At 44.6% G+C, this 27,666-nt stretch overlaps 2 protein-coding genes across 2 annotated transcripts in view; both read right to left on the bottom strand.

Moving 5' to 3' along the window:
* Window positions 1-579: 579 nt before the first annotated feature.
* Window positions 580-22,109, bottom strand: LOC127558365 (rootletin-like). Its single transcript, XM_051991716.1, has 4 exons — window positions 20,443-22,109; window positions 11,796-12,236; window positions 3,014-3,163; window positions 580-1,318 (listed from the first exon to the last, which is right to left on the bottom strand). Exons 1-4 carry the CDS (start codon window positions 20,557-20,559, stop codon window positions 1,082-1,084), a joined length of 945 nt encoding a protein of 314 aa, XP_051847676.1. The 5' UTR covers window positions 20,560-22,109; the 3' UTR covers window positions 580-1,081.
* CROCC2 (ciliary rootlet coiled-coil, rootletin family member 2) overlaps window positions 22,047-27,666 on the bottom strand; it is a 47,640-nt gene continuing 42,020 nt past the window's right edge. The window contains exon 12 of the mRNA XM_051990471.1: window positions 22,047-22,280. Within this exon, the coding sequence (XP_051846431.1) occupies window positions 22,047-22,280 (234 nt within the window). The remainder of the gene's footprint in view (window positions 22,281-27,666) is intronic.

Below are 27,666 nucleotides of genomic sequence, written 5' to 3' on the forward strand. Positions count from 1 at the left end.
GACAGCGCTAATATATAGGGAGCTTTTCCTGAATTTGGCCTGAAATTGTCTCTTTGAGACTCCTTACTCCTGTTTCTGCCCTCTGGGACCCAACAAAATATGATTAATCTTTAGTCATTTTCTGTAATGACTTAAAGCTACTAGGGTTCTTTCTAATCTTTAGGATGAATGCTGTTCCCAGTTCCTTCATATGCTTGGGGCTCAAAATCCTTCATCAACTCTCCAGCTTACCACATCATTTAAAAACTCTACTGGCCCGAAATAGACACTATTGGGTCCATCTGACCAGGGCAGAGGAACTTATGTGTCCTGGAGGCAGGAGTCCCATCTCTGACACTTATTAACTGTGGGACTCTACCTCCATTACTCTCTGATCTCTCAGCTGCCTCCTCCATAAGGTGAGAGGTTCACTGAGATCCTTTCCAGGCAGACCCCGTGATCCTTCTCACCACTGCCCAAGGTCAGATGCACTTTGGTGGCTGTCCCAACACACAGCACTGAAATCCCAGATCGCACCCAAAGAATTGAATGCCCGCCTTCACAAGCCTCCCTCACAAAAAGGCGCTGAGATAATACATCTTCAAGGAAGGCCGAATCGCAAACTTAGAATTTATAGCACATTTGACAGTCGTTATCTCACACGAGCCTCACAACAACCCTGCGAGGTAGGTGCTACAGTTATTATCTCCATTCGACAACCGGGGAAACGGAGGTGAAATGACTTGGACAGGGCACGTGGCTGGAGGGAACAGGCAGAATTGAAACTCGGGTCAATGACTTTAAGCCCAGTGCTCTTTCTCTAACAACTATGACCACACAGGTCTGATTTTTGTTCTCTAAAGAGAAAGGACGAATCAAGAGCAGAAAATCTGCGTTCTGGTCCCAGGTCTGTGAGCCTCAGTTTCCTCATTTTAAAGCCTCCCTTGTGAGGAGGCTGTAAACTTCAGTCCCGTGAGATAATAGTTGGTGGAGCTCCACGAGCACTGGACGGCCACTGGACGGCCACACTGCCGCGGCTCCATCCTCTGCTCCTTGGCAGCCTGGCCGGGGACCTTGTGTGGGTTCCAACCTAGATCTTGCCTTACAGGCGCCTTCCAGCCTCTGCTTTCCTCGATACCCTACAGAGTGTTCTCTTTAGAGCGCTGTTGTCCTTCTCCAGCTGGACGGCCGACCGCTCCATCTCCTTGTGCTCTCTCTCCAGGCGGCTCAAAGCTCTCTGCAGGGTGGAAATTTTCTCCTGCAGGGCGTGATTCTCCCTCTGGAACTTCTGGGCCGAGGCTAAGGCCTCTTCCTTGCTTTGTCGCTGTCTGTGCACGATCTGGGGGGGAGAGGAGACAAAGGCCGACATGGACTTCTTGGAGGGACCCATCCCATCCTGTCTCTCCTGTGGGACCTTTTTTTTAAATACCCAGCACTTAGTACAGCGACTGGTATACAGCAGGTGCCTAATAAAATGCTTGCTTGCTACTAATGATGACGATATCAATAATGTTCTCTTGGGTCTCGGTTTTGTAAAACAAAGTGGTGGATTGGATGGATCTGTGGGATCTTTTCAGCTTCAAATCTATGATTTTAGGAAACCAGTGACAAAGTTGTAGGGACTCTCGGTTGGTTATTTTCTGACCCTGTGAGATACATGTTGTAATTGTCCTCATTTTACAGATTAAGAAAAATTTAAGGCTTAAAAATTTAAAATGACTTGTCCAAGATGACACAGCTGATAAGGGTCTGAGGCAGGATTAAACCCAGTTCCTCTTGATGTCACATCCAGTATTCTATCAACCATAATACTGTGTACCTCCCCACTGATAGTGTAATAACTTGTGAGTCATCGGGCAAAGTTGTCATGTTTGGAGTAAAAGCACGACAACAATTAAATGAGTGTTTATTGATAGTTTAAAAAGTATTTGAATTATAAGGTCATAGATTTAGAGCGGAAAAGGATCTTAGTTGCTAACAAGTCCAAGCTTCCTCATATTACAGATTGGGCAACTGAGGCATAAAGAGGTTAGATGATTTGACCAGGGTCTCATGTCAAAGACATATCTGAGGTAGGAATAAAACTCAGGTTTTTCTGACTCTAAATTCACCACTCTGTTCATCCTGGAAGCCCCTAGGTAACAGCCTGGGTCTTCTAGACTTGTGGGTCTATTTCTGTCCACCTGCTATGTCTCTGTCATTGGATCATTCATTTAAAGCGGGAAGTGATGGGAGAGGTCATTGGGTCCCATGCCCCCACTTTAGGCTCAGGGAAGGTGACTGATTTACCCGAAGTTGGAAGGCACCCGGTCAGGTCTTCTGATTCCAAGTCCAAGAGCCTTTCATGGGCACCAGAACATGACATGACCCAGCTCCTTTTCCAGGGATCTGGGGCCTTGGTGAGTTTTTGGGGACCACTTGCCACATAAAAACTCTCCCTTGTAACACCTTGTAGTTCCCCTTTACCTACCATGCCCTGCTGCCCCCTGGACCACTTCTGAGATAACGGTTTCTCCTCATACTCAACCTTCTTGCTCTTCATCATATTTGCCAGAAATTTTATTGCCACCATAGCTGCAATTCCTGATGTGGCTAAGTATTCCTTGGAGATTAGAACTTCTACCCTTGTGTGCAGATCTGAGATCTTGGGAAACAATGCAACCAGAACGGATGGTTTGGGAGGTCTCCGGGGGAGTGCCTCAGGACCCCATGCCGTTAGCATTTCTGTCAGCGCCTTGGATGAGAGGGATTGTTGGCACTCTCATCCCATCCGCAGATGACGCAAGGCTGGGAGGGACCGCTAAGGCCACAGGGGACAGTCAGAATGCAGAGGGTTTGCACCGGGCCACGGGAAGCATGATGAAATTAAACAGAGGATAAGGGCCCAAAGCCAGCAGGGTCGCTTTCCTTTCTCCCTTTCCCTCCTTCCCTTTCCCCTCCTTCCTGAGAAGTTGCTTCCCCTGTCCCCCTGTGCCCCTTTCCTGCACGGTCCCCTTCGGCCCGATTTTTCTCCTCCTTCTCCTCTCCTCCTTACCTTCTGCAGATGCTCCAGCTGCCCTTCCAGGTCCCGGCTCCTCGTCTCCAACTGGGCCAGTTGGCTCTCCAGGCGCTTGCCCCTTTCTGCCAGGCTGTGGCTGTGTCTCTTGCTGTCGCCCAGGGCTTGGCGGGCAGAGTCCAGATGTTCCTGCAGAAGCAATCTATGTAAATGCCCTCCTAGGATTTCAGCTCACACCAGCTCTGGCCTCTGGGCACATGGGAAGATGCAATGGGATGGAGACGCGATGTCCTTTTCCCTCGAACCTCGGGGGTTAGTTAGTGCTCGGGGGAATAGGATGCCAGGCTCGGAGTGCGGCTTGGGCCTTGTCTCAGGCACTTAGGCTGAGGAGCCAAGTTAACAAATAGTTTTCAGGTACCTTCAATGTACCAAGCACTGGGCTAAATGTTGGGGATATTATGAGAGGTTAAACACAGTCCCTGCCCTTTTGGACCTCACAGTCTGGCCTCTTAAACTCTCTTGGCCTCTGGTTTCCTCATCTTTAAAACGAGGAGGTTGGACTCTATACCCACAAGAGTCCCGTCCAGTTCAGAACCCGCGATCCTCTCGGCAAGATTCCCTGGTACAAGACGAATGTCTTTAGAAATGACATCATGGTGAAGGGGACGGTGTCAGAGAAACCTGGAAGAGTTCCATAAACTGATGCAGAATAAAGCGAGCAGAACCAGGAGGCCGATTTCTACAATGGCAACAATATTGTAAAGATAAACAATTGTGAAAGACTTGGGAACTCCGCTACAGACGCTGACCAACCACAGTTCCCCAGTGTTCCTGATGGAACGCCCCACGCACGCGCTGATAGAGAGAGATGGACTCACAGGCAGATTGAGACGTCCTTTTTTTTGGATGGAGTCAATCAAGGATTGATCTTGCCTGATTATAGATAAACACGACTGTAACAAGGGCTTTGTTTTTCTTGTTTTTTTTTAATGGGTTTGGGGGGGGGAGGTGGGAGGGAAAGTGAAACTTCATTTGAAAATTAAATAAAATCATCTGCCAGCTAGGGGAGGGAATGGGGGAAGGCGGGGAAAATTTGCAACAGAAGGTTATACAAGGGTCAATGTTGGAAAAATTACCCATTCTTTGTAAATAAAAGGCTTTAAAAAAAACAATAAAATTCCATATAAAAACAAAATGGAGTAATGACTTCTAAATACTGATGGGCAAGATACTGGAATCTTAATGCTGAACTTTGGCTTATCCCAGTGCGGTGCGCAGGAAGGGCAGAAAAATGCTGGCAAATCAAAGCTAAGTTCATTAAGAAGTTTTCTAATATAATGATTTGCCCTAGTTGAGGAAACCATGGACTGGGCTGGAAATATATAATTAAGACTGACTGGCTCTTCAGAATAGGTACAGGGGAGGCATGGGTATCGTGGGCACACGCACGCATTTAGGCACAATGGGTCGACGTTGGCATTTGGCCTATCTTCTTTAGCATCAAGATTTGAAATATGACTAGAACCCTGTGGCTCTGGGTGATGGGCACCTAGGCTGAGTTGGAGGCCTTGGGTGAAAGGTCTCTAAGCTCAGGGACTATTTGATTTTTGATATTATATTCCTAGTGTAGTGCCTGGCGCACAGTAGGCATCAAATCAATGCTTATTGTGAGCTGATTGATTGTATCTATATCTATATGTTCAATATATAGGCATATTGATTATAGAGATATTACGTATACATGTGTAGTACTTTAAGATTTGTAAAGCCCCACATACATGTTATCTTACTTGAGCCTGATAAAAACCCTGGGAAGTTTATCTGTATGTATAAAATCTTATCTTCTATTTCTGGACATTAATGAAACAGGGTGTCCAAGCTTTTTGGATCATGTACCCCTAAAAATAAAACAAAATTTGGCTCTGTATCCCCCAATTGTTTAATGAGTCTATGATCAAATATCATTTGATCTTTAGCTCATCCTCTTCTAATGACTATTTTCTAATATATTTAATAATAATAAAGAATATAAATAATATTCATAAATAATAATAATAATCACAATGCAAAGCACTTTCCTTGAGCTTTTTCATTTGTTCTTCACAACAAGCCTGGGAAGCATTGGTCTGGGAGCACATGGATAATGAGTGCTCCAATGAATGAATGAATGAGTAAAAAACAATTATGAAGTTCTCCCCATGTGCTAAGAACTTCCCTAAGCACCGGGGAGACAGTCTCTGTCTTCAAGGAACATACTTTCTAGAGAAGAGATAACATGAAGGAAAATAATTTACTAAGTGCCTGCCGTGTGGCCGGCAATGAAAAAGCAGCACGATAATATCACAGAGGGTGTGCAAGATGTGAGTTGTCAAGGAGCAAGTGAACTGGGCTTTTACACATGTTCTTTATGCCAGTGCCCATCTGCAGCCATGCCCTAGCTCCAAATGCTTCCAATATAAGCCCCATCCACATATAAACACACGTGCTCCCTACATGTGTCACTCTCAAATGTGAGAGTCTTCTCACTGATGGTTCATATCCTTGTAGACGAGATATTGATGTAGGTTGATGGAGGAAATACCCTATGTCACTTCTCTTACTATAAGATTTCCTTAATGACCTTTTCTTTGCATTAATTATGCTCTCTGATTGGGAAAAGTAAACTATGGGTGGGGGCTCTTGAACTATGGCTGTGAGTGGGAAAAGCCAGAGGGCGTCTTAAATCAGAAGTTGCGTTTCTGAGGTTCTCACTTGACAAGAGGTAGCCCAGGTGCGCCGTGGAAAAATTACGCAACTAATGATTTACTTAGTGACAGAGGGAATCACTTTGGGAAGAGCGGTCCTGTGTTCTTACAGCTGATTGAGTGGAGATGAGAAGACACTGAATAGCATCACGTTATCTCCTAGCTGACGACCTTAAACAAGTAATGGAGGAACACACAGACACTGGTTTGATTCTCACCATTCTTCAGAGAAGGGTAACTGACATTTTTAAAAAATGACCGCAACAAAGGGCCGCAAGGAGTCCGGAAGCCGGCCTGGCCAGTAAACCCTCGTGCGTACCCAGCGGAGCCCAGCTGCCAGGGCAACACCCACATAAACTGTTTCTTCTCTTATTTTGCAGAGTAGGAGAGAGGAAGAGGAGGAACATTAGAAATCATCCGGCATCACCGAATGAGGGAGAGTCACAGTGTGGGAATGGGTTTCCAGAAAGGTGAGGATCAGAATGTACAATGGTCCCAGCCCTGTCACTAACTGGATTTGGGGCTAGGTCAGCCTCCTCCTTGGAACCCCGTTCTCTCTATCCGGAATGTGAGGGAGCTAAATTAGGTGACCTCCTGCGTCTCCTCGAGTCAGCATCGTGGCTGATTATGGATCATGGAGACAGTGTGCATTCCCTGCTGCTAATTGAAGATGAGGGAGGCTGCTATGATGTGGTGATGGGACACGTGCTCATGGTCCCAGTCTTTTCTCTTTGACCCCTTCCTCCTCCTCTGTCTTCCTCCCCTCCTTCTCCCTTCTTCCTCTCCTGTAGAGGGCTGAAACTATTGAATCAATGCCCTGAGGTCAGGACTGCCAAATACTTGAGGCTAACTGCTGTTTGGACGATACTCTATGGGCATATGTTTGGAAAATGGTCCTTTCCACTATCCGTGCTGGCTCAATGATTGGTGTATAGAGGATTGTAGGAGGGACTAGGGAGTGGAGTAAAGCTAGCCAGGGACTCTCAGTGGTAGACGAGGAAGAAAGTGGTCGTGGAGGTTCTGCTTCCATCCTGTTCAATCCTGCGTTTGGGGACCAAGAATAAAGACGGAGGACTTTTGCTTATCCTGATTCCAGCTGATTCTGGGATGTCCTGGGTGTTAGTGGGGTCGTTACACTCTCCTCTTCTTCTCCCTTCTTCTCCTCTTCTCCTTTCTTCCTCTCCTCTCCTTCTTCCTCCTCCCCTCCTTCTCCTTTCTTCCTCTCCTCTCCTTCTTCCTCCTCCCCTCCTTCTCCTTTCTTCCTCTCCTCTCCTTCTTCTCCTCCCCTCCTTCTCCTTTCTTCCTCTCCTCTCCTTCTTCCTCCTCCCCTCCTCCTTTCTTCCTCTCCTCTCCTTCTTCCTCCTCCCCTCCTTCTCCTTTCTTCCTCTCCTCTCCTTCTTCCTCCTCCCCTCCTTCTCCTTTCTTCCTCTCCTCTCCTTCTTCCTCCTCCCCTCCTTCTCCTTTCTTCCTCTCCTCTCCTTCTTCCTCCTCCCCTCCTTCTCCTTTCTTCCTCTCTCTCCTTCTTCCTCCTCCCCTCCTTCTCCTTTCTTTCTCTCCTCTCCTCCATCCTCCCCTCCTTTTCCCTTCTTCCTCTCCTCTCTTTCTCCTCTGGTTGAGGGAAGGTAGGTTTAGAAGTCTGAGGGTGGGGGAAGGGCAGGGCATCCAGCTTTAATGAGGAGATGAAGTGATTTGGGGAAGCTGGATCAGACCAGTCTAAAGGGGGAAACCAGCCGATGTGGGGGAAACATAGGTCACGCCTTTGGCACAGGTTTCGGTCGCACAAACCTGGAGTATATAATCTTTCATACTCTGGAGGGCAATTAAGTCAATCCACACCATTCTCTGTCCTCGGCTAAGTAACACCAGGTGCTCTGGGCTTGCGGCTGAAGGCAGCAAACGCTTATTGCCCGGAGTGTGAGATCGCAGCTAGACCCTGTTTGTCACCCTCCTAATAAGCAAGACGGTGGGGGTGCTATGGAATGAGCTCTTTCTGGGCCCTCAGAGTTCTTGGCTCCCACCGCCATTTGCTGACTGGGAGCCTGAGGGAGTCACGGGGCATCTCGTCTAGAAAATTGGGATACTGTTCCCTCGAGAAGCAAAGCGACATAGAGGAGCCGTGGCTACTTTGGGGGCCAGGAGCGCAGGGTTCCAGCCCTGTCTCGGATACATTGTAAGGACAGGTTACATTTAGAATCTAGGGAAGAAATGGCTCTGATCTTGTAGAGGATCTGGCTTCCAATCTCACCTCTGACTATTTGTAACAGTGTAGGAATAGACTTGTGTACCCGGAGCCTCAGCTTCATCCCCTGATATGAGGGGAGGGACTGGATGAGATGTTTCTGATTCCCTTTCTAGAGCTGTGATGCACCTGAAGGGGCAGAACCTCATGCCTCAGATGAGGAAACTGAGGGCTAAAAAGCAGAAGTAACCTTTCCAGGTAGCTGAGTCAGGATTCAAATCCAGGACTTCCTGGCTTTCAGTCCCCCAGGCTGTGTGTGCTGGGCTGCATTGATTCTCAGAGGATGCCTCATCTAACAGCTTTCTGACTCGTGGATGGCCAGCTGACACCCATGGGGGTCCGGACATAAATGTGTGTATTTGGGTACCTACCCCCTCCGTGTCGATAGAGCCTGCCCATTCTGTGTGATACAAATACATACATATGCACATAGATACCATGCATGTTTGTGCACACATGTATCTCACCGGCTCTGGCAGGACTAGCTGATCTCTAGAATCTCTTCCAGAGATCACACTCTATGATTCTGGGAAAAGGGTCAATAATGTGTCTTTTGTGGCCCTTCTGCTTCCCTTTAACCCTCTTGTCTAATTTCCTTGTCTCCAAGAACCTAGCAGCCATCTTTCTCTTCTCCTCAAGTCAAAAAATGATCCCCTAAGAAACTAGAATCTTCTTAGAGGGTATTTCAGATGATTCTGGTTGGGGGAAATGTTTGGTGATGGGAGGAGGAATTAGAGATTACATTTCCCATTCCTAGCTCCAGCCCAGTTCCCATCACCTACGAGGCCCTGCTTAATTAGAGCATTAGCCTGGAGAACAAAACGACAGGAGAGCAAAAATTAAAGGTCCGAGATTAGATTTCTCTTGTGTGGCTTTAGAGAATTAGAAGTTACAGAGAGGCAGATTTAGGATTAATAAAAGGAGAAAACTAAGTGGAACTGGCTGCTTTAGGATGCAATGAATTGCTTATAAGTAGAAACCTTCAAGTGGGGCTGGATGATTACTGGTCAAGTACATTGGTCAGTCATGAGTTAAATTAGATGGCCTTGAAGTTGCTTTTCAATCCTGAGATTTAGGGATTTGGGGAATCTCTGATTTGAAGCCTCTAACTTTGCGATTCTAATTCTGGGTTCTGTAATGCTCCGGGCAAGAGGTTCCATGATTCTGTGATCCTGGTATTCTTGACATCTGCTCTAATAGCATCTGGGCCATGTTCCCGAAGTCTCTATTGCTGAGAGTTTGGACTGAATCCTAGCACTTTCGGATCCTGAGATTCCTCCAGGCCCCCGCACTGAATTTGTGAGATCTCGTGATTCTGAAATACTAGAATGTTGGTGTTCAGTGATTTGGAAATTCTGAGACTCTGATTCTGGGATGATTCTGAGATTTCACAACTGATTCTGAAATCTTGTTGAAGAATTCTAGGATTCTTGATACCCAAAGTTCTGGGATGTATGGAATTGGGGTCCTGAGATTCTGGCTCAGAGATAGAGGCAGAATGATTCTGACAGTGACATTATGGGTGCAATATCTCTCTGCTTCTAGACTCGGGGATTCTGAAACACTTGGGGTTGTTTTGCTTCGGTGGTCCTGGAACTCTGATTTGGGGATTGTGCATCTCCACAGCTCAGTGAGTCTCACTCTGAGATGCTGAGAGCCTGGGAGCAGGAGATCCCGGAGTTAGTTCGGAGACTATAATTTAGGGATTTATTCTAAGACTCTGGGATTCTGCTTTTAAAGTTCTGGGACCCAGATGAATGAAAAAGTAAAGCTTCCAGGAGCACATCATCTAGCTGACTGCTTTCAGCTCCTCTGCGAGCAGAGCTACTGGCTCAGCCTGACTGGAGCTGGTCAGGGACCCCCTTTCATATTGTCTCAGTCACTTTGCTCCAAGCAGTGGCTTGATTGTTGTTCTCTGCACTTGATCTCCCGCTTCAGCCTCTGAGCCTTTGCAGGTGTGATCCTCCAGGTCTCAATTGTGCTCCCTTCCGTCCACCATCTTGGAGCAAGGTATCACTTTGCTTCTTTGAGCTCGAATGTCCTGTCTGTGTAGACAAGTACTTTCCACTCCTCGGTATTATCCTCTTTCAGCCTTCTGCAAGTTGCTCTAGAGATACTTTATTTATTCTTTTACTTTACTTCTTCAGGTACACGTGGCACCTCTCCCTTCAGCAGAACATAAGCTCCTTGAAAGCAGGGAACATTTTGTTTTTGTCTTTAGATTACTAGGGTCTAGCACAGTACCAGGCACATAGTGGGTGCTTAATTAATACTCGTTAGATTGAACTGAAAGACCTTGTGTTCATATTGGCAACTTATTTACCTAATTTAAGGAATGTAGATAAGACATTTTCTTGGTCAGTCAATAAGCACATATTAAGCACCTCCTGTGTACCAGATTGGAACACAACAAGTGCTGGGGATCCAAAGAGAGGCAAAAACATAGACCCTGCCTTCAAGGAACTTATGTCACAATGGGGAGACAGCATGCGTATTAACTATGCACATAAAAGACTATGCAATATAAGTGGAAGATATCTTAGAGAAAATGGGCTAGCAGTGGGGTAAGGGTGGGGATGTTCTTCTGCACAAAGCAGGATTTGAGCTGAGTCTGGAGGAAAATTGGGGGATTCGGGTTAGGGAATAGGGTGATTAGAGCACAACGTGTGGGAACCAGGCCTTCCTTTTCTTTTTGCCATTTGAGAAACTATGGAAAATCACCCCAAGAGATATGAATTAAAGAACAATGGATGGGACCTGACTGGCACAAAGAGAAAAGAAAAGTAACCGGTGAAGGGGCCTGTAGAAAGTGAACACTGACAGCCAGCAGGAAAGAGGTCTTTGGGGAGAGATTTTTCTGCCGCCATCTTGCTCTAAAGAGATAGAATTAAAATGTGGATTGGAAATATGATGGAAGGGGTCTTGCAGAGCCATATAGAATGACCTGAAGAAAAGGAGAGATCCATGGAGTCCTGTGCTTTCCCTCCCTCTTCAAGAAGCAAAGAACCAAGAGCCCTTCAGGATCAAGGAAGTCATTGTCCTTGGTTGGCAGTCTCCATGAGAAGGGATTTGTATAATTCCTTGGGATTGATTCCTAGTTGTTTTTAATAAAACCCCGGGATATTGTGAATTGCATGCTGGCAAATAGGGAGTAAGCCTCTATTTTCTCATAGGTGTCCAACATTTATTGTTCCAGGGTTCCCCAGTTAAAGCCCCGAGGCGAGAGATTAGGGTGTTCCTCAGAGTGTACCCAGACTTCTGATAAAATGAAGAAGCACTTGAAATGTAGCCGTTGCCATCCGAATTGGTCTGAACCCAATGTCTGTCTCAGTGAGCTTCAAATCATTCATACTAAATCTGGCAGAGTTTGGTACTGAAAAAGCTGAGGCTGCACCAGCACAAACTGTGCTTCCTGTTCTGTCCTTCTACCCTAGCAGCAGTAGCATGGATCTCTCTTGCCTCACAAAGGAGGCCTGGTACCAACTCGTCCCTCCTCCACCCCAGTGGCTTGTAATCCCCATCACCGAGTGTGACATAAAAGGTGGACCTTGAACCCTGACTCTCTCCCCAGCTGCCCTGCCCATTTCTGGCTATCTTTCCCCCATCCTCTATATTCAAGTGTTCCCCTCTCCCCTCCTCCCTCCCCTACCAAGGTTACCTCCTATCTCTTCTGTATCTTGTAGCTACCCATTTATAGGACAAGTGGAAACATCCTAAAGGCAGGAAGTGTGGTTTTTGGTTTCCTTTGCGTTCTCGGGACCAGCACAATGCTTGGCACATGTGGGCACTTAGGGAATGCTCCCTGGCTGACCTCCTGGGCCACGAAGCACTAGCTCACCTGCAGTAGCCGCCGGTCGTGTTCGGCAGCTGCCAGAGCCTTGCGGAGATGGGCCACGTCCTCCTGGAGGCCGCAGGAACTGCTGGTGGCATCGGCCAGGGCCTGGGTAAGGCTCCGCACACGCTCCTTGAGGTGGCTCTCTGCCTCCTCGGTCCTGGCCAGCTCGTGGCTCAGATGCTCGAGCTCCTGCTGCCGGGAGGCCAGTCTGGCCGTGCTCTCCTCCAGCTGGGCCCCGAGCCCCTGCACCTGCTCACGGTAGGCCTGGACCTCGACCTCCCGGCTGCTCAGACTCCTCTGCGCCCGCTGAAGATGCTCTTGGGTGGCCTGCTGGCTCAGCTCCAGCTTGATGGCTCGACACTCAGAGGCCTCCAAGGCTTCCTTGAGTTTCCACTTTTCCGAGTCCAGCCTGGCTTCCTTGGCCTTCAGTCTGCTGAGCTTGTCCTGTGAGGTAGAGAGTCATGGCATCAGGCTTCCTGCATGGGACCTGGGCTCCTGCCGAGGGGCTCCCAACCCTCCCCCTCAATCTTGTCCATTTCTCCTTCCTGACCTAGGATCTGCTAGCAAATTCAGGTTCCCAGCTCCTACCCTGAAGGTGCACGGGGAGCAGAGGCCATTGAAGGGAAAACATGGCACCCAGAAGCAATGGTGTTCTTAGAGATGTTAGAGAGCATGACGAAACACACAGGATGGAAGGAATGAAGCCCAAGTTTATCATTTTACCAATTAGGAAACTGAGGCCAGTTAGAGGATGTGCCTTATTTATGGAACCTGGCTTCAGAGAATGACAGAGCTGGCAGTGACCTTGGAAGCCTTTGAGATTGACTCACTGTGAATAGGAATCTGAGATCAAGCAGAGCAAGTCCACAGTGCAATGGAACAAATGGATGTCCCACAGAGTAGGTCAGCCAAGAAGCACTAATGAAGCCTTTACTATGAACTGCCAACTGTGCTGAAAGTAAGAATACAAAGAAAGGCAGAAACATGGTTCCTGCCCTCAGGGAGCATACATTCTACTGGGACACATGTTGTGTAGAAAAGGAGGTGCCTACAAGACAGATCCAAAGTGGATGGAAGGCAATCTGAGCGAGGAAGTGCCACAGCTGGAGAGAAAGGCCTTTAGAGAAGGAGTGCATCAGAGCTGGATCTGAACGAAGCCAGAGTAATCCAGGATGGAGATGGGAGTAGATCCATGGAGGCTTTGTTGCTCTCTGCATCTGCTTCACAAATAGGCTTCCTACAGGGCTGGGCTGGGGTGAGTCGGAGTAGGGGCTGCCTTCTGGGTATTTTGGCAGACATTTGAATTCACTCCACTCACCACTAGCACCGGGAGAAGTGCCTGAACACTTTAATGTAGCTTAGGGTCATTACCCCCATCAAGAATTCCATTTTACTCAGATGCCATACCTTGGTCTATTACTAAGATCTGCTGCTTATTATCCTAATTGAGACAATAAGTTATCCATAAAAAAAAAAGCTAAGACCAGATGAATCTGAGCAGGGAATAAAAATCTGAATAACAACAGGACCAGGACTCCCTCCATTAAGGCTTTCTGCCCAGCAGCCTTCTCATGGCCCTTGACCTGCCCCAATTGACCAGTGGTCAAATAGCACTCCTAAATTGCCTACAAGGTGAATAAAGGAAAAGAAATAAGAGGATTGGTTAAGCAGAAAATATGCTTAATTTGGAGTCCAAGGACCAGAGTTCCAGTCTTCTCTCCCCTTCCTGTCTGTAGATGGGGTAAATTTGCTTTCCTCATTTATTTGTAAAGTGATGTGGTTTGATCAAGGTTGCTAGCTCCGAGTCTATGATGCCATAAACTATGATTATATATATTTGAAAAAGCTCCAGGTGTGTTCCAAGTCATAGGAGAGTAGATCTAGAAAGAAGGCTTTTAATCCATTTCTTCATGTTAAAAATGGGAAACTGAAGCCCAGAGATTTCAAGGTCACCCATCCTGTCAGAGCACTGGAGTTGCAAGGGATCTTAGAGGTCATTCATCTAGTCTGTCCCTCCTTGCACAAAGGAAGAAATGAAAGCCTCAAGAGGGGTGTGACACTGAGCAGTACAGTGTCCTGCCAGTGACAGGAGGGAAAGCTTCTTCCATTGTCCCACATTCTCACTGAGAATCTCCTAGGGCTTGGGATTTCAGGGGCAACAATAGCTGATGGTTTTATATAGTTCCAAAGGTTATTACATAGTTACAAGGTTCACAAAGCACTTTAGGTACATTGTTTCAGGCTTGGCATTTCAGGGGCAACAATAGCTGATGGTTTTATATAGTTACAAATGTTATTACATAGTTACAAGGTTCACAAAGCACTTTAGGTACATTGTTTCAGGCTTGGCACTTCAGGGGCAACCGGTAGCTGATGGTTTTATATAGTTACAGAGGTTATTACATAGTTACAAGGTTCACAAAGCACTGTAGGTACATTATTTCAAGCTTGGGATTTCAGGGGCAACAATAGCTGATGGTTTTATATAGTTACAAAGGTTATTACATAGTTACAAGGTTCACAAAGCACTTTAGGTACATTGTTTCAAGCTTGGGATTTCAGGAGCAACAATAGCTGATGGTTTTATATAGTTACAAATGTTATTACATAGTTACAAGGTTCACAAACACTTTAGGTACATTGTTTCAAGCTTGGGATTTCAGGGACAACCATAGCTGATGGTTTTATATAGTTCCAAAGGTTATTACATAGTTACAAGGTTCACAAAGCACTTTAGGTACATTGTTTCAGGCTTGGGATTTCAGGGGCAACAATAGCTGATGGTTTTATATAGTTACTAATGTTATTACATAGTTACAAGGTTCACAAACACTTTAGGTACATTGTTTCAAGCTTGGGATTTCAGGGGCAACTATAGCTGATGGTTTTATATAGTTACAAATGTTATTACATAGTTACAAGGTTCACAAAGCACTTTAGGTACATTGTTTCAGGCTTGGGATTTCAGGGGCAACAATAGCTGATGGTTTTATATAGTTTATCAAACATAGTTACAAGGTTCACAAAGTACTTTAGGTACATTGTTTCACTTGCTCCAGCATTGGTATAACTCCATGAATTAAGTTCTCTGGTGATTATTATTCCCATTTTACATAAGAGCAAAACAAACAAAACTTCTTGATTATAATCCTGAAGTCTGAGACCTAGTAAGATGTCAGGAGCAATTCCCTGTGTCTAAGAGTACAAGCTCCATATTTAATTTATGCTGACTGAATTGCTTCACCTCCTTGCCCTTTCCACCTCCAATCAAAATCAATACCTCCCCTCTTCTGACTTACTTTGAGGTGGAAAACAGCCATTCCTGCATCCCTAGTCCCCTGGGGTGTTTCCTACTGCTAATATTGCCAGGAAAGTTAGAAAAAAAGCAATCACAACATAATATGCCATAGATGCTGAGACTTTGAAGGGACCTGAAAGATTGATTTCAGTCCCCTCAGTTTACATGAGGAAAATGAGCCTCAGGGAGACAAAGTTCCCGTTGAGAAACCCCTCAGTTCTTACATGATGGTCCAGGGTATTACATTCCAAAAAATCCCCTCCCCTTTGATTTGAGGAAGCGGGATGAATGTAAATACTATTTCTTTTTCCAAGAAAATATGTATCTTTTAAAATCACTACTGAAGACATGATCAGAGTTGAATTTGTGGTAGCACTTTTAAGTTCTGCAAAATATTTTATAAATATATCATTTGATTCTTACAACAAGCCTGTGAAGAATAAGCCCCTATGTGAAAGACCACTGTTTAAAGAGATCTATATGGCTACACAGGAACTCAAGGGTTACTTAGTTAAAAAAAAAAAAACCCAACAAAACCAACAACAGCAACCAAGTACTTTGGGAGGAAGGGCTCCTGGGAAAACTTGAAAGTATTTTGACAGGAAATAGGTTTAGACCAGTTCTTATATCACCCACCACAATTAACCATTATGGATATGAATATGAAAGGTCATATCACCAAAAGATTCCACAATAACAGCAGCAACAACAACAACGACAACAACAATAACAAAAACCCTAAACCAAAAATCTTAGGGAGCAGAAGGTGGTAGTTTTCAGAATTATAGTTGGTGAAAATTTCATCACCAAATGAGTGATAGAGTTTATTTTAAAAAGAACAAAATAATGTCAATAATGTAAAATCAAATACTTTTCAAGATAAAAACTAATGCAACTAAAATAATAAGAAAAACTATCAAGTGGGAAAAAATTTCACACTGAGTTTCTACAGTAAAAGATTTTTTAGCCAGGGTATACCAGGGAGCAAAAATATGAAGCCATGTTGTTTCCCTAATTTATAAAGTGGTCAGAAAACATAAGCTATTTTCAGAAGAATTGTCCATTCATAAACAGAGAGGAGAGAACACTTCAGATAATGAATCCTGAAAGAAATGCCAATTAAAAGAACTCTGAAATGTCACTTTCTAGCCATCAAATTAATAAAAATGATAAAAGATGTTGATAGTCTTAGGAGGACTACAGAAAATAGCAAAAATAATACACTCTTGGTGGGATTGCTATTAAGTCTGACCATTTTGTAAAACATTTTGAATTATTATGGGGAAAAATTATCAAACTGTTTAAACCTTATGATCACAGATTGGGTACTCTAAGGAATTTATCTTTTCTTTTCTTTTCTTTCTTTCTTTCTTTCTTTCTTTCTTTCTTTTCTTTCTTCTTTCTTTCTTTCTTTCTTTTCTTTCTTTTCTTTCTTTTCTTCTTTCTTTCTTCCTTCCTTCCTTCCTTCCTTCCTTCCTTCCTTCCTTCCTTCCTTCCTCCTTCCTTCCTTCCTTCCTTCCTTCCTTCTTTCCTTCCTTCCTTCCTTCCTCTTTTCCTTCCTTCCTTCTCTCCCTCCCTCCCTCCCTCTTTTCCTTCCTTCCTTCCTTCCTTCCTTCCTTCCTTCCTTCCTCCCTCCCTCCCTCCTCCCTCCTTCCTTCCTTCCTTCCTTCCTTCCTTCCTTCCTTCCTTCCTTCCTTCCTTCCTTCCTCCCTCCCTCTCTCCCTCCTTCTTTCCTTCCTTCCTTCCTCCTTCCTTCCTTCCTCCTTCCTTCCTTCCTTCCTTCCTTCCTTCCTTCCTTCCTTCCTCCTTCCCTCCTTCCTCCTTCCTTCCTTCCTTCCTTCCTTCCTTCCTTCCTTCCTTCCTTCCTTCCTTCCTTCCTTCCTTCCTCCTTCCTTCCTTCCTTCCTTCTTCCCTTCCTTCCTTCCTCTTTTCCTTCTTTCCTTCCTTCCTTCCTTCCTTCCTTTCTTTCTTTCACTGAGGCAATTGGGATTAAGTGACTTGCCCAGGGTCACACAGTTAGAGTGTTAACTATCTGAGACCAGATTTGAACTCAGGTCTTCTGACTTCAGGGCTGGTGCTCTATGCACTACATCAACTAGCTGCCCTTACTCTAAGGCATTTAAAGACAGTAAAGATGAGCCCATATATAACAAAATATTAATTGTGGGAGCAAAAAAGTGGAACCAAAGTAAATACCATTTTTGGAGGATGAACTATTTAGATTCGAAAGAGCAAAAGCAGGAGAGCAATAATTATGAGAACAGTGATTTCTGTAGTATCCTATTTACTTTAAGACATCACAGCTTCTAGTGGACATTAATAAGTGGCAAGAGGATGCAGTGGTTAAGGCTTGGGGTCAGGATGATGGTTTCATATCCCATCTCAGACACTTACTAGATGTGTAACTCAGAGCAAGACACTTAAACACTTAATGTCTCTGTTCCTCAATTTCCTGATCTGTCAAATGAGAGATGGCCCATGATAGCCTCTAAGGTCCCTTCCAGCTCCACATCTATGTGTTACTGATCCATGAAGCAGCAAAGTATCCCAAGGAGGGTGAGCCAGGTGGTGATCTGCTCCACTACAGGCTGAAAGAACTGGGGTCGTTTAATCTGGAGAGGGGCATTAAAGCTCCCGTGGGTGCTCAGTCATCAAGAGGAATCTGATTTACTCTGCTTAGCCTCAAGGAGCAGAACTGAGGAGAATGGCTCGAAGTTGCAGGGAGGCAATTAGGCTCGAGGTCAGGAAAAAGTGACTAACGGTGAGAGCTGTCCAAAGTGGAATGGGCCACCCCAGGAGGTCTGCAAGCACATCCTCTGCCTGCATCCCTCCCCCTCCCGGGAACCCCACCTCCTCACATCTCACTGGAATTCTTCAAACAAAATCTGGATGACTGATTACTTGCCAAATCCACTGGAGAGGGGATTCCTGTTCAGGTGTGGGGTGGACTAGATAGTTGTGGGGAGGTTTCTGCCAACTCTGAGATTTTGAGGTACTATTTCAGGGATTACTACTAATAGTTTACAAAATGGAAACTGAGGCACCGAGTCTTGGGCTCTTCCCATTACACCATGCTGCCCATCCTTGGGAGAACCACTCATATCTTTGAGTATATTGCCTTAGTCAGCTCTCCTGGGATTATGTGACCTTAGTGCAGCTCTTGGGGACCAGGAAACAGGCTACCTCCTGCTCCTTGCCTCCAGATCATCTGATTAAGCTGGCCTGCTGGTGCTCCTGAGCTGGTCCCTGTGAGCAGCAAGCACGAGCAGCATGCTCTGACATGTGTCTTATGGCACAGGGGCAGCCCTGTCTATGCTCTTGTGTTTGGGGAATGCTGTGCCCAATCTGACAACCCTGGGCTTGTTGCTGTATTGTTCCTTTATTTAATTCCCAGGGTAGCCCTGGAAACGGGGAGAGATTTACTTTCAAACAAGAATTTGACTGTTTGCATAGCACAGTCTCTCATTTAATTAGAGAAATATGTTTTTAATTAACTTTCCCTTGACAAATATCCTGGCTTATATGAAGTGGGGGGTGGGAAGGAGGAGAAATCAGTTTTCAAAAGCGAAGGAAGTTGTGTAAAACCCAGAGTTCCTTTAAAAAAGTTCTAAAGAACATCAAGAGCAGCCAGAGAACCTTTGCTTGGCAACCTCACCTTCCATTCGAAGTGAAATGGGCACAGCAAAGCAGAGAAAGGCAAAGAAGTCTCCTGGAGTCATAAAAAAATAGGAGTTTTCTGATTTTTATAAGATCACAGAGAAATATGGAGCCACCATGGCCATCTGTTCTAAATCACCTCAATTTTCAAAGGAAGAAACTGAGTCCCAGTGAGGTAAAGCCACTTGTCCCAGGTCACTCGAGAGGTCTGAGACCGGAACTGTAATGTAAATCTCCTGGTTTCTGCTCCTGGATATATCACGTGGCCTTCCTGTCGCTACATTCTCCCCAATTTCCCTTTTGTCAAAAGGACTACTGCTATATGTCAAGGCCAACCAGGCCTCTGCTGCTGGTTGGGGATAGAAGGAAAAACCGGGGTGATGTCTGGGATCATAGTCTAGGCAGGAGCTTTGGAGAGGCGATTAGGACCAAGAGGAGCCACGGAGGATGGAGGTTTTCCAACTCAAGGCAGAAGCTTCCACTGGGACTCAGACCGTAGTACACGGAATGGGAAAATGTCACATCTCTGTGCTGTGCCATAGCGGAGAAAGGCCTTTGTTTGGGATCCATGTGGAAGAAAGACATCAGTTTCTCCTGCAAATCATGGTCTAGCTTTGGATTCCTCTGAGTGTGTGTTTTCACGGATGCAAAATGAATAAACTTCCAGCAGAGACCAGGGATCGCTTGTGGGTTATGTCACGCATGTTTGGGTAGGAGTGGAACCGATGTCCCCCGAGGCGCCTTCTAACTCTCAAAATCTATCCTGGGTTTGGTGGACAAAGCTCGAATGGAGGCTTTGGATATGACCCCGACAATCCGAGGTCAGCTCGGGAGACAGTGCAGTATGGTTCAAAACCCTTCTTCTGAATGATACTGGACAAGCTTCTTCAGACCTCCGTTTCCTCATTTGTAAAAGAAGAGACTGGAAAAAGCTTCTAGCTCGAGATAAATGTCTCAGAATTCTCCTCAAGGAGACGTTGACTCTTTCTTGTCATGATTCTTCTGGGAAGATTCCCATTCAGGTGCACTTTGGACTCTGATGAACATAGGATGTTCCCATAGGAAGGACCCGGCCCTGGTCCCTAGGAAGTTCTTAATTAGTATTTATAGACTTGGCCCTTTGTTTCACAGACGAAGAAGCTGAAACTCCGAGAGGAAGGGAATTTATTTGTTCAGGCTCTCGTAGGAAGGAAGAGTGGGATGGGGAGCCTCTGGCTACAAGTATATGGCTCTAACCACTACCCCATCTGTCCTCCTGTGGACAATTCTGAGGTTCTTCCAGATTTGCAACAGACAGATTTTGCAACAAGAGTTGTCCCCCTTTTGAGTAGCATTTAACTTTAAGTTACATTTGTTAGTACTTGAGTTAAATTTAAAGTTGAACTTAAATTCGTTTTTTGGACAACCAGCTATTATTGAGTTTGATAGGCTTTTCACCCCTATTGTAAAATCATCTCACTATGCATTGAGATCTCTTCCCAAGTGACTTGAAAACCCTTTTCCCCCTCCTAATGTTCAGGGTCTGTCTTTCTAGTAGAGTTTGGTCTCAGTTGCTTGCAAGGCACCTTGGGGCTGGAGTGGCTTTTTCTCTAGGATTCTCTTGTATGGCAAATGCTCCCATGTTCATGGTTCCAGGTGCCAAGGGAGGGCTGGACCCAGGTTCTCCTCTCCCAGCCCCACATGGGGCCCACTCACCTGCAAGCTTCTTTTCTCTTCCTGGCTCATGTGGATGTTGTGTTCCAACATGGACAGCTGCTCGGAGCGCTCCTGATGCTCCCTCTCCGCCTGCCGGATGGTCTCTTCTTGCAGCATCAAGGCAGTCTGGGCACTGGTGAGACGCCCGTCTGCACCTCGCTTGCCTGTTTTGTTACAGAGAAAGATAAGACGCTGAACTCTTCCCGAACCTCCCTTACCCCCCACTTTCTTATGTTTGTGGGATTCTCCACCCTATAGAAAGCACAGGGATGAGACTGCAGAGACTTTCTATCAGATTAGAACCATGAATGAGGGTCTTGAATGATAGCCAAGCACTGATTAAGTACCTACTGTGTTCCAGATACTACAGGGGAAACAAAGGCAGAAATGAAGCGATCCCTGTCCTCAAGGAACTGTGTTCTCTCCCAAACAGTTCTTTATGGCTTCTCCCTGCACCTGGCCAAATTACCCTGTGGAGACCTCCACTTCCATTTTGGTCACTCACATTTGTCATCTTGGAATCATCCTTGAATCTGCCTTCTCCCTTATCCCCAAGAGTTACCAAACCTTGTTGATTTTCCTTTAGAAGAACTCTAGGTTCCTTCCCCTTTTCTGCACTCACATCATCACTCCCTTAGTTCAGGCTCTGGCCTGGGCTATTGCACGAGTCTCCTAATCAATCTCCTTGCCTTATTTGTCTCCTTTCCAAAGGAGCCTCCAAACAGCTCAGAATATTTAGCGGTTCCCTGGCTCCTCTCTTGCTATCTCTTCCATCACTTCTGAGAAGCAAAGAAAAATCTACTTTATCCTCTGAGATAATATGGAAAGTCCTCAGTCTGGCCTTTAAAGCCCTTAGTAATCTGACCCCACATGACCTTCTGAGAGATTTCATGTTCCTGACCTAATGCACTCAATATTTCATCCAAGCTGGTTAACGTGCTGCTCTCCACACTCAATGGGGTGTCTCTAGACTCCTTTCCTTGCAGAGATTATTCCCATGCCTGGAATGCCCTTCCCCCACCCCAGCACTAGCCCCTAGAATTCCCAGCTTCCTTCATAACTCAGCTCAGGGACCGTCGGATCTCTGCAAATCTTTCCTGGATTCTGCCTCAGTTATTCTCTCCTCCCCTCAAAGGATCTTGCATCTGTTTTCTCTGTGTACATATTGATTACCCCCATAGAATGCAATCTCCCTGAAGGTAGGAAGTGATTGATTTTTGCTCCGATCTAATGCCTCATGTGTCAGTCAGCCTTTACTATGGATTGTGCATTACACTGAATCAATCAGGTGAAAACTTGGCAAGTCCGGGGACCGCCTCATCACCTGAAGACACAGAAACACGTTTTCTAATAACTTCTTTGAGGGTGGGCTAATGGCAGAATTTCATCTTTGGGGGATGACAAATCTCTTTTTCTCAAAGGGCTTCGGTACCCTTGTTCTTAATTCAAAAGAAAAACAAAGTTGGGGTCTCCTGCCCAAGAGGATCACTAAAGTAAGTCCTGCCCCTCTGCCACCCCTGCTCCCCAACTACAGCAGCCTGAGCAGAGAGGGGCCCCCTGGTTTCTAGGTCAAGGACGGCCTTCTATTCCCATCTGTCCGCTCCTCAGCTCTCCCGCTGCCCCATCCACCATGTGCTTGGCAATAAATCTTGCTCTTTTGCAGCAGATGAAGCCATGAATCGGGTCTCTGGAGAAGAGAGATGAATGAGTGACTGGCCTTCCTCAGCATCTGCCAGAGACTTTTGCAGCTGCAGGATGCGAGTCTTGCTCTGGTCAAGGTCAGCCTTCAGCTCGTTCATCTGACAGTTCAGGTTCACTACCTGGACCCGTGAGTCATCCTGGGAGGAGAGAAAGTCACGTTTTCGAAGGCAGGGGATAAGGGGAAGGGGAGAAGAAGAAATTGTGGGAATTCCATTTCCCAAGCTCAGTGGAAGCATGGTGACAAAGACAAGACCTTAAAGGTGAGAGAGGGGGCTGGAATGAGAGCGGGAGACCTGCTTTTAAACCCAGAGCAGATCACTTAACCGATCAGGACTTAGAACAGAATGTGAGGGTCAAAAAGGTGCTTATTTAATTCAAATCATATAGAAAGGAAAGCTCCCTGATAGGGTAGTTTTGAAAAGTGGTTATGTGGCCTCCATATGAAATCATCTCAGGAGAGAGAACCCCGGCCTTGTGGAGGCATTACATCCCACTTCTGGGCAGCTCCGGGGTGTGAGGAAGCAGTCCCCCCTCCAACAAACTGAAATTAGTCCCTCTGCAGCTTCTCTTTCTGGTTCTCCATCCTCTGGGGTCAAAGAGAACAAATCAGAGACTTCCTTTACATGATGGAACTTTAAATACTTGAAGACAGTTCCTCCCATCCCCCCAGTCTTCATTTCTCCAGCCTAATCACTCTCGGTTCCTTCAGCCAAGTCTCACAGGACATTAATTTTAAGGCTTTTCGCCATCCTGGTTGCACTTCTCAGGATACTCTTTAGCTGTGCTACTCACAATTGAGCACAGTACCCCGGAAGAGATCTGGCAAGGGGAGGGCCGAGTGGGATTCTCATCTCCCTATTCCTGAAAGTCGTAGCCCCAAATTGCAATTGGCTTTCAAGACAGCCACATATTGTGTTAGTGGGTCTGCTAATACTCCCAGAACTTTTTCGGAACACTGGCTATCTACTTGTATCTTTCCCATGTTGTACTCGGGGAATGGATTGTTTTGTGACCAATTAAAAGACTTTCCCTATTGGATTTCATCTTTTCAGGTTCAAGCCAATGAGTGCTCTTGTCTATGAAATCCTAATGGATTCTGAAATTTTCATTTCACACACATTTGCCACCTCTGGCAACTTTGGCTCATCTGAAAATTCCATAAGGCATGACAGCCCTGTTTTTACCCAGGGTTCTTTGTTAAAATGTTGTACAGCACAGAGAGAAGCAAAGATGTTGGAGGAACTCTACTGGAGACCTCCTGCCATGATGACATGGAACCATTAAGAACTATTCTTTGAATCCAGCCATCCAGGTGGTTCTGAAACCATCTCTGAATCACTGTCTAATCCACATCCCCCCATCTTCTTTATAGGAACAATATGAGATGCTTTGCTACAATCTCTGATAGGATTTAGGTAAACTATATTCATAGCACCTACTAGTTTAATAATCCTGGCAAAAAAGGAAATGAGGTGAATTTAACATGATCTGTTCTTGAAGAAGCCAGACTGGCTCTTTGTAAACACTGCTTCCCTTCCTAGATGTTTACTATTTATCTTTTTTAATGATTGGTCCAATCGTTGTCCAAGGAATCAAAACTAAGTTTGTTGACTTAGAGTTTGCAAACTCTGTTATTTCTGTTCTACATGCAAAATGAGGACGTTGAATTAGTTGATCTCAAAGGGCCCTTTCAGCTCTAAATCTATGAGAAGTGGGATCTGAACCAGATCTTTGACTCTAGAGTAAGCCCCTTTGCCAGTATACCGTGCTTCCTGGGAATAGACGTAACTAGACTGGAGGCAGTCTCTTCATTGACTGGTCAGATTAAAGGTCAAAATAAATGCTAATTTAAAGGTATAAAGATGAGAGGAAACAGCATGAGATTACTTTTACTCTGATCTAACCTATTTAAATAAACTATTGCTACTTCGAATCAGGAAATGGATAAAATAAAAGACATCGACAGGATCACTTTATTTCTGTTTTTTTTTTTTCCTCTGTGGTTTTCTCTTTTGTTCTGATTTTTCTCTCCCAACATGATTCATAAAGAAACATGCATTAAAAAATTAAAATACATACATAACTAGAAAAGAACAATAAAAAAAGATATTGACTGGTTCTCAATATTCCTTAGAAAAGTTCAACCAATACAAAATGTTTGCTACAATGAGGAGACCAAATGAACCTGGAAACTATCCCAGTAAACACTTGAGCTCCATGCCTAATTGGGAGGAATGACAGTTGAGGACAATATTAGTTTAGAGTCATAGAATCTCCCAGTAATGCTATATATTTGAGAATTATGAATACCAGTTTTTGATGAATCAAAATTACAAGTAACTGAAAGAACAAAGGAAAGATGGATGTTGGGAGTGAGCAAAGTTACAGATAGGTTACTTGAGAAAAAATGATATAAAAGACACTATAAAGAACATGTATGACTAGAAAGAAAATAGATCAATTGTAGCCAGAATGAAAGATGTGCAGGACCAGGCTGAGCACCATACTGGTATCCTTCAAATGTTAATAAAACTGGGGAAGGGATGTGTTTTCTTAGGAAGATTTAAGAGGTTCCCATTTGCTCTGATGGGAGGTTGAGTACCAATCTTGATAAAATCACAAATCCAACTATATATCTAATTCTATCAGTAAAGAGGATGCAGTAATAATACGAGAGATAGCAGTATAGTGATGGATGATGGATACAGCCTTGAAATTCTGCTTTGGCCATATATTTGTTAAGTGGTAATTCTCTCTCTAAGAACAGATGAGGTGTCAGTGAATCTTGCTGGTGGGGTCTCCTGTATCAATATGATGATAGATCTAAACCAAAAACAGTTCAATAAGCAAAACAGAGCCATACTTCAGGACTTCTACATCCTTGGTTTCATGGAGTGGACATTTCCTTCAGAGATGCAGACTGCCACCCCTCTGTCTCTTAGTCAATGGTCTTTGGAAGTTGCTGTGGCTAAGAAATCACCCCCATCCTGCCTATCTTCTGGGGATTCTCTGAACCTTGGCTTTCAAACCCATTTCATCACCAAATCTACACTCAAAGTGTTTCTAGCCCAGCAGAACCTGCCAGAGCTTGCTCTCCGAGCTGGCATAGATTTTAAAAATCCAGGGTCATGATGAGGCTTTGGAAAAGGGCTCCAGTGGAGGACAAGGCCCCACAGAAAAGGTGCCAAAGGTATGGAACAGATAATACATAGTAGGGGAGGTTGAGGGGAAGGGATCTCCTTGGGGCCTATGTGGTCAGGAGAGGCTTCATGAAAACAAAGGAGGAGCTTAAAAAAGAATTTCTACAGGTTAAGATGTGGCTGGATTACATTCCTGGCCAATTCATTGTGGTAGGAGAAGGCAGAATCAGGCTGAGGAATGCTAGGAGTCCAGTCTGGTTAGAATGTAGAACCTGTGAAAGGGTTTAAAAATGGGTGTTGGTCTGCTAAAGTCATGTAAGGTTAGGCTAGAAAAGTAGCTTGGAGCCAGATTAGGAAGGGCCTTACATGCTTACATGCCAAGCTAAGTCATTTGTATTTTATCCTAGAGAAATTAAGGAGTCGCTGAAGATTTGTTTGTTGTTGTTGTTTGAAGCAGGAGAATGACATGCTAAGACCTGTGCCCTATTTTGGCAGAAGATTATTCTGGCAGCTACAGGGAAGAAAGATTGAAAAGAGAAAAAAATGCAAGGTAAGGTGATAAGGAAAGGGTGATGAGGATCTGAACTAGGGTGGATGATGAGAAAGGGAAAGGGACAAGAGATTCTGTGATTACTCAACACAATTCCATTCCATTTTGGGAAGAGGATGGACCGAGAGAATGAAATGTGAGGGATAAGGTGCAGGAGATGGAAAAATTGGAAAGCACTCTGAGCCTGGGAGAATGGTGCTGCCATCAAGAGAATTGGCAGTAGAGTGATTTGGTTTTTGTTTTTGATAGTAGGGGATGAATTTGGGCATGTGAAATTTGAGGTATAAGAAATACATTCATAGAATATATATAGAAGGAAAATAGAAGTAGTAGGAGAAAGGTGTAAGATAGGGGGAGAGATTTTAAAGGGGAAGGGCTATTTGAGGGAGGTGGTGGTCAGAAGCAAAATACTGAGGAGGAGGGAAAGGGGAAAGGAAAGAGAAAAGCATAACTTGGGGTAAATAAGATGGTAGGAATTACAGAATTAGTTATTTTAACTGTGAATGTGAATGGGTTGAACTCTCCCATAAAACAGAAGCAGATAGCAGACTGGATTAAAAGCCAGAATCCTACAATGTGTTGTTTACAAGAAATACATTCATTCTGCCTCTTCATCAGAGGACATGCTAAGACTGGAGTTCAGAGGAGAGGGTGAAGCAGTCATGTAATCTGGGACATAGACTATGATTGCCTTATCATCTGGAATGTGAATTAATAAGTCAGTTGAACCAGTAACAGGAGGAGGGAAGGATGATGACCCCATGTAGACTCTACATAGGGTACTAGACTCCCACACCCTTCTACACCTATAAGTAATGTCAGCAGACTCTTCTGCTAAGGGAAATGGGTAGAGAGAAAAAAGGACTTTAGACAGAGCTTGGGTGGGTCCACACTTAGCCAAATCAGGTCCATCCTGTAGTAGGAATGAGACAACACAAGGAAGTTTCAATGTTGTCCACATTGAAGGATCATGAAGAGGAAAATGAAAGGCTAATGAGAGTACAGAGAGGCAGGAAGAGAGCCAAGAGGGCAAAATGTTCAGAGAACAGAACAAGAGGGTAGAAGAGGTCAATAAGAAGTAAAGGTGATGAAAGCTGAAAAAGGCCATTGTTTTTGGTAATGAGCATGTTGGAGGTGATCTGAGCTCTGAGGACCCTTCCATGGTCATGAGGAGGGCAGGTTCAGTATTATAGGGAAAATAGATCTTGGATGATAGGAGGTGATGAGGAAAAAAATCTTTCTGCAAGTTTAACATTAACAAGAAGGAAAGAAGATAGCTTGAGGGGATGAAACAAAAGTCAGGTGTTTTCTTTTTCTTTTTCTTTTTTTTTTTGGTAGACAAAGGAGACATGAACATGTTTTTAGGCAGAGGAAGAGGACCAAGCTTGTCCAGTGACAGTCAAGTAACTTTTCTGTTTTTAATCCTAGATCTGTTTTTCTACAGGTCTGATTTCAAAAAGCAAAATGAAACAAAACTCTTGATACCACAAAGATGAGCAATCCATTGTTTACAGGGAACTGGAAAGAAAAAGGTCGTTTTTTTCCCTCTCAGTGCAGGCTGGGTGTGGATGTTCATGAACTTAGCTTTTAAAAAAATTATACATATGTATATATATATATATATACATATATAATATATCCTATATCTACATATATCTATATAGATATAGATATATAGACATATATAGATACTAATTGTATTTTAATCTCATTGTTTTCATTTTTACTTTCTTCCGTATTTTATGTTATGCTTTTAAAAATGTTCTGGTTCTGGTAACGGCTAATCAATTCATCAACCAGCACATATTTATTAAAACACCTAATGTGTGTATT

Source organism: Antechinus flavipes, chromosome 3 (assembly GCF_016432865.1).
Source record: "Antechinus flavipes isolate AdamAnt ecotype Samford, QLD, Australia chromosome 3, AdamAnt_v2, whole genome shotgun sequence".
Taxonomy (NCBI): Eukaryota; Metazoa; Chordata; class Mammalia; order Dasyuromorphia; family Dasyuridae; genus Antechinus; species Antechinus flavipes.

What these genes read in the sequence shown, in the direction of transcription:
- LOC127558365 (XM_051991716.1), bottom strand. Translation starts at nt 20,559, where the DNA reads ATGCTGCAAGAAGAGACCATCCGGCAGGCGGAGAGGGAGCATCAGGAG. An exon ending in ACGACCGGCGGCTACTGCAG is followed by an intron (nt 3,164 to 11,795) that starts GTGAGCTAGTGC and finishes TTGCTTCTGCAG; the next exon opens with GAACATCTGGACTCTGCCCG. An exon ending in AGCTGGAGCATCTGCAGAAG is followed by an intron (nt 1,319 to 3,013) that starts GTAAGGAGGAGA and finishes TCTCCCCCCCAG; the next exon opens with ATCGTGCACAGACAGCGACA.